We start from the raw sequence: 11691 nt of genomic DNA, 5'->3' as shown, positions 1-11691 counted from the left end.
CAATGCCACCCCCGAGTCATCCTGTGCTTCTTAAAGATAGCTCTGGTGCTGTATTCGCCTACGAACCCAACGTCGAGATCATTCCTACAATCGAAGTAACTAACCTTGGCACGATGATGATGTGAGTGTCGCCATAGACGACGAGGACGTCCAACGCGTTCGGAGCAGTCTCGAACTTGGTGCGGCTTTTGACGAAAGTGACGGTGGGAGCTCCAGCCCCGCTGCGGTTCCAGTCGTTCTTTCTCCGCGACTCGACGAGCAAAGCCTCAGGCCTTAGGCCTTAGGGGTTACTTGGTAGACGTAAACTTTTCCACCGGTTCATTGGTGATGGTGACTGATATCGTCAGCAGATCAATTGGATGCCCAGACGGGCTGCTCGAAGGACGACTCACGATCCTATTGTCGATGCTTTCTGTTCGTATCATCATATGTGGTAAGACGTTGCTCGGTAAAATCCAGACCACTTGTCTTTTCCTCTAACCCTTACCGCTAGAAACACCACTCTAAGACGACCTTCCCGAGAACGCGACCCGTTCATCATCCCAGCCCGGGGATGCCGCTTTCAATACATAAATAGAACAGATGATGAAAGCCTTGATAATATGGCGATATCATTCAACATGACCATCATCTAGGTGTCGGCGATATTATACCTCGTGGCGGTGGTGACATAGGAGCAACGACCTTCCAGGGTCATGATCTATGACCAACAACTTCAATTGCAATCCTGTCAAGGGCTTCGAAGATTCAATGCACCATTCGCCAATCAACTAGAATAGCAAAGTAATGCGAGACCTGCCATGGTCCACCAATGGTCTACCTTCTGGGCCGAGTAAGTAGGAGGTAAGGGACTGACCAGGCCTCTAATAAAGGCGCTAAATATCGTAGTCGAAGGGCCTATCGGATATGAGACGAATGCGAATGAAGACATCTAGTCACTCACCATCATTGAGAGCAGTACACCGCTCTTCCATGGGCCATAAATTGCCGGTGGTTCTATAACTCCTGTGTAGCACTGTGATCTGGTAAGCCAGGCCGCGGTGAAGGGGATGACTATTCTACGAAGGCTGACAGCAAGCAGCTCCGCATGTCTTCTCGTCTGCTACCGAAGCCATGGAAAATATATTTCCGAGATGGTGGGAGATATGAAGGGAAGATAAATGCAGACATATAACGTGAATAATCCAGTAGAACGAGGCAGGCCTGTATGGGCGGCCAAATCAACGTGAATAGGATGAAAGATAACTCATGTTGTCAAGCTCTCCACCCCAGTCTTACTAGTGGTTTTCCGCGAATCGGCGTATCAATTAGACGACATTGCCGAGATCAAGCACGCAAATCTGAAACATTGATTTCTTCCTCAAGGGTAAATAAGCCGCCATGACAAGTCATTTCCTTGAAAACACCACGCAAAGAAATGCACGGTTCGTGTCTCTTCTCCGGTTCTCAACAACGCTGGTCAAGACGTTGTGATGTCGACCATCTTGTATGTCTTCTGACTACTCAAAACCTTTAAATATTGGCCGCCGCAATCATTATCAGCAAAGGACCTAGAGAAACTAGACATAGTAAGCACATATACATGTAAAATGCAACCATACCCTGTTTCGGGCGTTCGTGTAGTGCAAAGCAGTTGTAAAACTTTGAACGAGGGATAGGGAAGGACTCAAACTTCCACAGGTGTAATTTAGTAGGCGCTGGTGGCGGCTTGCCAATGTTGGGACTCCGGGATCCAGCGACCCTTGCCAGCGACGATCACGCCCTGGTCAGCCCTGGTCGCGCCTTTGAATCATGATCGCATGATCGATAAGGTTAAAATTGGAATTGACCAGTGGTCAAGAAATAATTTATGGAATTCAACTTGAATCACCATATATGTACCAAGATACCATCCACAATGCATTTGATGTCGGCTAACTTTGAATTCTATTTCAGAGGTGAAGAGGAGCATTTTGTACATCCGCTACTAGTTTGACATGCTCTACACCGGGAAAACCAATCACTAACTGGATTCTAGAAACTGCCCGACGAGATGAGAGTCATGGACATCCTAGATTCAGGACAACGTCTCGGAAGCTTGGGCTTGATCCCGCACTGCACCTTAGGCAAGCCAGCCATGATTCTAGATCAAAAGCAATGCTGAAAGATATTAGACCATAGCCCCTGCTTTTCTTCGAGACCTTGGAAGATCATCCTGACGGTGGTCGCTTTTATTGTTTTCCTAGGAGTTCTCCCAACGCCGGTCCATTACTTGGCGAAATAGTTCGTGCTTGTGGAAGGATTTCTAGTAACTTTTTGTTTCAGCACAGGTAGTCCAAGCTGAATGTCCATTCCGTTGTGTTCTTCTTTGCCGATATAAAAGGAGAGGCGGACAATGTCCAACCCCCAAGCTCGAGCTTCCTGCATCAGTATCTCAGCCTCCAGAGGTGAGCTGTGGATCCAAACTCTATCGATCACTCAACCTTCTACGCAGCCAATTGAACCCAACTGACACCCGCCTCCTCTAGAATCTGACGTATAATCATGGTCTGGGTCTCCAACCAAGCTGGCACATGCCTCAATGTCTCCGTCCCGTGGTGGTGCAACTGGCTTCTACGCAATCGAGCATGAGCTAGAGGCCTGGCACAAGAACCACTGGAACCAGGTTGCAAACGCTACTGAGACAGTTGTGGTGCGGTTCAAGAACAAGACCCTCACAGTCAATGATGTCAAAGGAAATGACCTGCTTCTGGTCTACTCTGACACGTTCATCAGGGTTCCGACCGCGGAGGTGAGTAGACGTGCTGACGCACCGATGTTTGTGAAACTAACGCTCTGTGGCAATCATAGCAAGTGCACTTTACCTGAGTGCAGGCTTCAACGGCTGGCATCAACTGGTTCCTCCTACCTACGGTTTTTGATGTGTATCAGTAACATCTGATCAATGTGAATTGGCACTCAAGTCGTATTACCCTCGGATGGCTTTGACAAGAGTAAGAGAGACACGCATATACATCTTCTGTCTATTCAGACATTCAAAACGATCCCCTAACATCTGTGAAGCGGACCAACAAATATGATACATGGTAGGTCTATACATCACAGAGGCCGAAGCCAAAATAATCCAAATGTATTGTGTGTAAAACTTGTATCTGACTTGGCTAAACACAAACAGTGCTTTAGTTTGGGATCCGTTGTCAATACTTTGTTGAAACGGTGAGACTCAGTTATTGATATACACCAAACCCGCAAGTTATATTTATTCCTAGCCATCCACCAACTCAGCAGAGTGTCACCACTATACATCATCTCCGATGGATAGACGAACCAAGCTGCTGCTCATTTGAACCACGTTTGCTGCAGCTTTATGCATGTTAACAAAATCCAGATGCTGATCACAAACAAACGCAACTGACCTTCATGTTAGGAATAACAATATACGCGTTGCTATAAATGATGAGGAGGTCTTGTGAATTCACCTCCGTCTCGAACTTGTTAGTACTGTTCTCAAAAGTGACGCTAGCAGTTTCAACGCCGTCCTGGCGCCAGTGATTATTTCCCCGAGTCTCTAGCACGTCCTGTGACTCTGTATAGATTTCGTAGGGTGTGGTGTACCCGCCAGACGTATTGTTGGAAGTTATAGCGACTTTGGCAGTCTTGCCAGATCAGTTGGACACCCAGGTCATAGCTGCAGATGATGGTTTTGCTTGTGTTTTGAAAATGCAGAGAACTGCGATGGGGCATGTGTGAGTAGTGAGTGGTAGCGGGCAACATGGGGATCCACAGGCTCACCTTGGAAGTAGAAACCTCAGTGTGAGTTGGAGAGTGTGATTGCCTTTAGATACCTGTCTTTTATGCGAGACGACACGACTGATTGACCAAATCAGCGGTGGCGAATATGGTTATATGGACGAAGAACAGTGCCGATGATAAAGTGGTAATATTTGACATATCATTCAATATGTCCATCTTCTGGGGTGCCGGTGATTTGATACTGAAGTGATGGGCTAAACTTCTCTTCTAAAATGTCATCAACTACAACCCTGACAAGTGATTCAAGCTGCTTACCGCACATCCTCTGACACAGAAAATAGCAATCCCAGGCAAAGGTTACTGCCGCGTATCTTTAGGCATGATTAAGCCAAAGGCAAACAACCAACTAGGCCTCTCAAAGTGCTGAATGTTGAACATGAAGACCAGCCATCAGCAACTGCACGCTGCGGAGGGAGGGCGAAACCAGGACCACGGAAATGGTTATACTATTATAATTAGAACTTCCCAAGCGATGCTAGAAGCAATGGATCTAGAATTGAAGATACCATGTATGTTAGGGCGACACTAGTCAAAGACTAACGTGGCTCCTACAAGAATACTAAAACCCAAAAGATAGACGAAGTAGCTTAGTTGACTTAGTTCTCACTATTACTAGTGGAAATCCCAAGAGAACGAGCTAGCGTTCTAGGGCCTGTTATTGGTGCTTAAATACTAAGATACATGCGTAACCCTCATGTACTACTACATGCCTACTGCAGCCGTCTTTCCATGGAACACGCACCGATTCCATGAGGGTGCTTGGTAATGTACTGCGGACATGTGTTGTGTGTAAGGATCTTACTAAGGTACCGTAATGTGAATTAGTAATAGGCGCGTCCTGCGCGTTTAGATAAGATATCGAGAAAGATAATATTCGGAACAGACCGGACCATAACAATGTATTGGACAAATGCAAATGCAGATATCCAGTCACTCACTGTGGCTATAGACATCTCCCGCATCTAGGTCACTAGCATTATTATAACTCCTGTGTACCACAATGGTCTAAAAAGGAAGGAAAGGTGCAGTTTCAAATGGAGGTGGAAGTTGTGTGTGCATCGAGCTCTTGAGATCCAACAAATATATGAAACATTAGTGAATAGTCAGAAGGGGCCCCAGGATAGAGCAAGGCAGCGAACAAGACATCACATAGTGAGTTCTGCAGTTATTCTAGGGGCAATTTATTGGGGTATTATCGTGTTCGAAATTTAAACTGATCCGGCCTAGCAGGAGTCACGGAAACCCCAGGGGAGGGGGGTTACGCCAAAAAACCTTACCCTCCGGTGTGTCAAGTTATGAGTGCAACGAACTAACCTCACATTCATCTTCCATTTAAACAGAGCTCCAAACCTTGTTAATTCAAGTCGACGGTCTTGCATGTATTCATTAATGTCTGTGTGCGCCGATAAGTCAGCTTTGCAAATATGATGAGCGAAAACACTCACAAGGCTCACATCAACGAGGGCTAGGCAGCCTTTTAGCACTTCCGTGCTCCACCTTGTACGCTGACATCGAACATGGGCAAATGTGAACCCAGATCTCATACATATCAAGATTCGAGGAGGAACATCGTCATGACTTCCGCTGCTGGGGTGATGGTTAGAGATGCTTTTGCGGTTGACATAGGAAAACCACAAGTGGCGGTGGTTAACTCGCGTGTAGGCTAGAATTGGGCTAGAAAAGTCGGTGGTCTGCCAAATGGAGAGGAGGATGGCTGCTGAAAGGATTTCAAAGGAAAATTTGGCCATCATTTTTTGGATGCAAGACCGCTATAGGAAGTACGCTATGTAGATTCGCAATCTCGGATCATGACACTGTGGGGCGAAATATATCTGGCTCGTAGATGGCTTTGCTGTATGCAAGAGAGTACAATTACAGTGAAGATAATTTCATTGTGAGGATTGGTACTTGTAGGTGAGGTGAGGTTCTGGCTGTTGATTCGGTTCTGGCGGCGCTCGATACGAGACAACCTGGAGATGATGTTCAAAAGTTAGCCGCGACTCTGATTTCGGACGCATGCACTGCCTGCAAGATGATATCTTCGTGTAGGTAACCAGAGCTATCGCAAAGCGCTTCGGCGGCAACGTCGTGGATAGTACATACTATTGACGTCAATCAGATCCAGGAATAGGCGAAGGAGAAAGACCCAACCCCGAACTTGCGGTTTTGGGACTAGGGAATGAACCCGGAGGGGTGTAGCTCCCCGCCAAGAGATCATCCAAGTGCTCATACTCCCGTTTCCTAGCGCCCACAGAAGAAGTCAAGTCGGCCTTGTCGAAATCAATGATGCAAACCACCCCATCAGCATTAACCAAGAGGTTTTCCAGCCGAATATCTCTATGACAAACGGCCGCGTGATGTATCTCCTTCATCGCTAGAAGAAATCATTTCCTAGGATATTCGCAAAAATTAGTATGAAAAGGCGTGTATGTATGGGCAATTCCATACCTCCACAACATCAGGACCTTGCTCCCCGAACCCTCAGGGATCCAGTGGCATAGCCAGAATCCCTCATGGCTCATCACCAGTACCACAGGACCATGATGCAAGTCTTCGAATATCCCATAATATCTTGGGATCCCACAAACGCCCGTGTTAGAGCGACGCTAATACACTACAAGGGCGTACGCGGACCCAACAAGAATAAGAGTGAGAAGTAGTAGATTTTGAGAGGTAAGAGGTGAGGAGCAAGAACGAAGACACTGACTTAGGCACTAGTACTAGTGGTATTCCCAAGAGAACGAGTTATCATTTCTGGGTGTTTATTAGGGTACTTATATACTACTATACATGCTACGTCCTCATGTCTATCTACATGCTGTGTCCTACCATCTTTCCATGGAATGATTAGCTCAGCTGCATGAGGTATGACGCTTGTTGACTGCGCCCATGCAGTAGCGGCAAGGCGCTGACTGAGACTGTTAGCAAGACGGCCCGGATGATGTAAATAACATATCGTAAGTAGCTATGCTTGGGTAATACATCATGTGCCCGATAAGATAAGGAGAGGTAGAAAGAAAAGAAACGTTGGACCATAACAGCCCGCCTTAGTAAGGTGTTCATAGATGTTTGCCTTGTGCCTCATGCGTGCAATCTGAGAGTCTCTGAAGGCTAATTTGGCCACAACACTGTAAGTTATCAGCTCCCTGTCATCATGATAGACCTCTAATATCCCTTCGTGAACCGTGCCGGTGGCGCCTCTGGTAATAAGAGAGGTAAGCTTGAGTTGCACATATTCATTGGGTTTGAAACAAGCCCGCTTCGCTCCAATAAAGTTGGGTCGATGACCACATCAAAAGAATGTAGCAGGGTTAGGGGAAGAGTAGACACCATACTGGATGCTGAGGAGTAGTAGATGGCGCTGGCAAACATCGTGGAGAAAGTCCTGTGGTGCAGCCATGTCACCCCTTCAACGAGTCGTAACAACAGTGCTGTAAGGGGACACTCCTATTTTCTCCTATTCCCCCTGTCCCGCCCCCTTCCTCCTCGTTCCTTTCCCCTTTCCTTCATCCCCTTTCCTTTCCTTTTGTCCCCTTACCTTTCCGCTTCCCTTCCGTTCACTCCCTTCGCATCCGAGCCCCGTCCGGTGACTCCGAAGTCTTCCCGCACTTCGGACTCGCCTCGGACTCGCTCGGACGCTTTGGACTCGCTTGGACGCTTTGGACTCGCTCGGACGCTTTGGACTCGCTCGGACGCTTCAGACTCGCTCGGACTCGTAGATACACTTCGGGGCTCGTCCGGGCTACCTCTATCCTCCTTTCCCACTTCATTACTCCTGGTCCCCACTTCTCCAGGTCGCTGGCACGACTCCTGTACATTCCCCTTCCACTTCATTATCACATGCCCCCTCGTACCTTGTGATATTCGTTCGGACCTGTGGCTGGTGTACTGTACAGTTACCCTTCATTCCTCCCACGCTACTACAGTATATACTCCGCTTCCTAGCATGGAGAATCCCCATCCTGTTCTCTTTGGATTCTCCCTCTGCTAGGTGAGCAGCTCTCTCATGTATTGTAGTTAGTCTTATTCATTTCTTTGGATTCTCCCTCTGCTAGGCTTGCACTGTGCGGCTATCTTGAGGTTGCCCTTACAGCAGAACAGGATCTCCCATCCTGGCACCAGAGCCCTACGGAAAACGTCCTGCGCCACTCCGGACTTGTTCCCGACGTCTCTCCGGTTTTGCGGACATTCCGGACGCTCTCCTGCTACTCCCACCTACATCTGAGGACCCAAGGAACTTCATCCCTCGCTCCCCTGACGACTCCGAAATGCCGGGCGCTTCCAGCCAGATCCCGCCATCCGAGCCAGTCGCCTCAGGACCGGACTCCGAGACTTTGCAGACCTTGTGGGCTCAGACGTACGAACACCAAACCCAAATCAGTTCCATCCAGGATACACTTGCCCGAATTGAAGGACTCCTCTTAACACCCCATCCGACCACTCCGAAAACGACTCCGGACTCCGAGCTGAGGGGCACTGAAGCCTCCCAGCACGCCCCGAGTCGATCCGAAATCACCCCGCGTTCCCGTTTGAAGCCCGCCTCTCCCCCGATCTTTGACGGAAACCGCAAGGATGGTCGCGCGTTCTACAACGCATGCTCCATCTACTTCCAGCTCTGTCCGGACCACTTCCCGACTGAGCAGGCCAAAATCCTCTGGTGTCTCTCCTTCTTCCAGAAGGATCGAGCTAAGGAGTACGCGGACATGGTGCTCCGGAGTCTGAAGGATCCGTACTTCGAATCCTGGGCCGCCTTCGCGACCGAATTCCGGACTCGCTTCCTTCCGGATCGGGAACGCGAAGCCGCCATGCTCAAGCTGGAGTCCACCCGGTACCACCAAGGGCGTCGGACTTTCCAGGAGTACCTCGATGAGTTCCGGGACCTTGTAGACCAGTCCGGATACTCCGAAGGCTCCAACATCACGATGAAGTTCCGTCGCGGACTGGACTCCATCATCCAGAGCCGCGTTGCCGAGTCCGCAGACTGTCCGGACGAGGATGACTTCGAGGAATGGTACAAGGCAGCGCAGCGGGTTGCTGACAACCGTGCTGCTAACCAATCCTTCCACTTTGGCGTGCACTCCGGAAACTCCGGACACTCCGGATCCCTCGTCCGACCAGCAGCCAGCTCCGGAGTCGCTCGGACTCCTGCGGGTGTACTCCCCGCACCTCGGACTCAGCTCCCGCCTCTGCAACCCCGCTTCCAACTTCCGCCTCCTCCGAAGGCTCTCTCACCCGGCGTCCCCATGGACGTCAACCACACCCGCTCCCGGCCCGCCGCTTCACAGCTCTGCTACCGATGCGGCAAGCCCGGCCACATGTCCCGCGAGTGCCCACTTCGGTACGACGTCCGGTTCATGACCACTGAGGAGCGGATGTCCGCCATCGAAGATCTCCTGACCGCGGCCGATGTTGTAGAAAGTGCGGGGACCTCGGAAGGAATAGACGATGAGGGAACGGCCCCGGTTGAGGAATCGGACACGGCGGATTTTGTCCGGACCAACGAGTGATCAGTGCGACCTCATTGGTAAATAACCGATTTGCTTGTCTTAGCGTAGACGAAATAGACGATTCCAATCACTCCGATGATTCGTCCGACGCTAAGCAAACAACTCCGGTTACCATCCGCACACTCCGAAGGTTTCGCCCGCAGTGGGAACGGCGGCTACCCAGTAGCTATAAGATCTCCGCGCTGCCCAGCAAGCTTTCGCTAGATATACCCGTTGAAGTGCAGAGCACGGATACACAACACCGATGCACCCTGCAGGCCCTGGTGGACTGTGGAGCCACCGGAGTCTTCATGCATCCGCGCTTCGCTGATGCCCATGGTTTCACCCGGCGCAAGCTGTCCGCTCCGATTCCGGTCTTCAACGTTGACGGATCACCAAACGAAAACGGATCCATCTCCGAAGTCGTGGACCTTGTACTCCGGTTCAAGGATCACACGGAACGGATGCTTTTCGCAGTCACTAACATCGGACGGCAGGACATCATCCTCGGATACACCTGGCTTCGGAAGCACAACCCCGAGATTGACTGGCAGACAAAGGAGGTGACCATGAGCCGCTGTCCGTCCGGATGCGACACCTGTCGGAAGGAGTTCCGCCATGACAAGCTGACCCGACGCAAGGAGTCCGTACGACTCCGGGAGTGTCGTACGGGTCCGATGCCAAGGGTTGAGGAACTGCACTCGGATGATCTCCCAGAGCTTCAGGACTGCGAGGATGATGATGAGGATGACAATGTCACAACTCCGGACGACTCCGGACTTGAGAGGGGTGACCGTATCTTCGTGGCTATTCCTCCTCCGACTCCGGAGTACCTTCGGAGTCTTCGGGAAGAACACGTCCGGGCTTCGGAGACAGTCTCGCAGCGCCTCGCATTGGCTTTCCAGCGCAACAAACCCCACAATCCTCGGAACAGCGCAGTCCCGGACTTCCTCCAGGAATTCGAGGACGTCTTCGCAAAGGAATCCTTTGATGAACTGCCCATGCCGCGTCCGTGGGACCATGCCATTGAGCTACTGGACGGAGCGGAACCGACCTCTACCAAGTGCTACCCACTGTCCCCGACGGAGCAGAAACAGCTGGACGAATTCCTGGAAGAAAATCTCCGGACTGGTCGGATCCGCCCCAGCAAGTCGCCCATGGCTGCCCTGGTGTTCTTTGTTAAGAAGAAGGATGGATCGCTCCGCTTGGTCCAGGACTACCGGAAGCTCAACAGCATGACGGTCAAGAATCGGTACCCACTTCCGCTCATCTCGGACTTGGTGGATAAACTCCGGAACGCTCGCTACTTCTCCAAGCTCGACGTCCAGTGGGGTTTCAACAACGTCCGGATCAAGGAGGGCGACGAGTGGAAGGCCGCGTTCCGGACTACGCGCAGACTCTTTGAACCGTTGGTAATGTTCTTCGGACTAACAAATAGCCCATCCACCTTCCAGACCATGATGAACGACCTCTTCCTGGAGCTCATTACGGAAGGTGTGGTCATTATCTATCTGGATGACATTCTGATCTACACCAAGACGCGCGAAGAGCATCGCCGGGTTCTCAAGCGAGTCCTAGAGATCCTCCAGCGGAACAAGCTCTTCCTCCGAGCGGACAAGTGCGACTTCGAGCAGACCAAGGTGGAGTATCTCGGAGTTGTCATCTCTGAGGGTAAGATCGAGATGGACCCCGTGAAGGTCTCCGGAGTTGCGGACTGGCCGACCCCTCGGACTCGGACTGAACTCCAATCCTTCCTCGGGTTCGTCAACTTCTACCGCCGCTTCATCAAGGACTACTCGCATATCGCCCGGCCTCTCTTCGACCTCACTTGCGCAAAGGAATGGCAGTGGAACGACTCCGCTCAATCCGCATTTCTTCGGATCAAGGAGCTGATCACTTTGGAGCCCGTTCTGGTCTTTCCGAAGGAGGATCGGCCTTACCGGGTTGAAGCGGACTCGTCGGATTACGCTACGGGTGCGGTCTTGTCACAGCTGGATCCGGATGATGGTAAATGGCATCCTGTCGCATTCTACTCTAAAAGTCTACAGGCTGCGGAGCGGAACTATGAAATACACGACAAGGAGATGCTTTCAATCATCCGGGCACTCGAAGAATGGCGACACTACTTGGAAGGCGCAGAGACTCCGTTCGAGATCTGGACGGACCACAAGAACCTGGAGTACTTCATCAAGGCCCAGAAACTCAATCGTCGTCAAGCCCGCTGGTCGCTATACCTCTCCCGCTTCGACTTCACTCTCCAGCACCGTCCGGGTCGGACAATGGGTAAGCCGGATGCTCTCTCGCGCCGCTCGGATCACTCGGATGGTAAGGATGACAACAAGGATGTGGTTTTACTTAAGCCGTCCTACTTTGCCGTCCGTGCCACGGGTGTCACTCTTGAAGGGGAGGAGAA

General features: G+C 50.7%; 1 protein-coding gene across 1 annotated transcript; it reads left to right on the top strand.

Annotated features, from left to right (window-relative positions):
• Window positions 1-2560: 2560 nt before the first annotated feature.
• On the top strand, window positions 2561-2913 carry PC9H_002985 (uncharacterized protein; the record flags this gene model as incomplete). Its single annotated transcript, XM_036772585.1, has 2 exons — window positions 2561-2770; window positions 2854-2913. 2 exons carry the CDS (start codon window positions 2561-2563, stop codon window positions 2911-2913), a joined length of 270 nt encoding a protein of 89 aa, XP_036634058.1.
• Window positions 2914-11691: the final 8778 nt, after the last annotated feature.

This window comes from Pleurotus ostreatus (genome assembly GCF_014466165.1).
Source record: "Pleurotus ostreatus strain PC9 chromosome Unknown scaffold_2, whole genome shotgun sequence".
Lineage (NCBI taxonomy): Eukaryota > Fungi > Basidiomycota > Agaricomycetes > Agaricales > Pleurotaceae > Pleurotus > Pleurotus ostreatus.
This window is presented reverse-complemented; position numbering and strand designations above follow the sequence as displayed.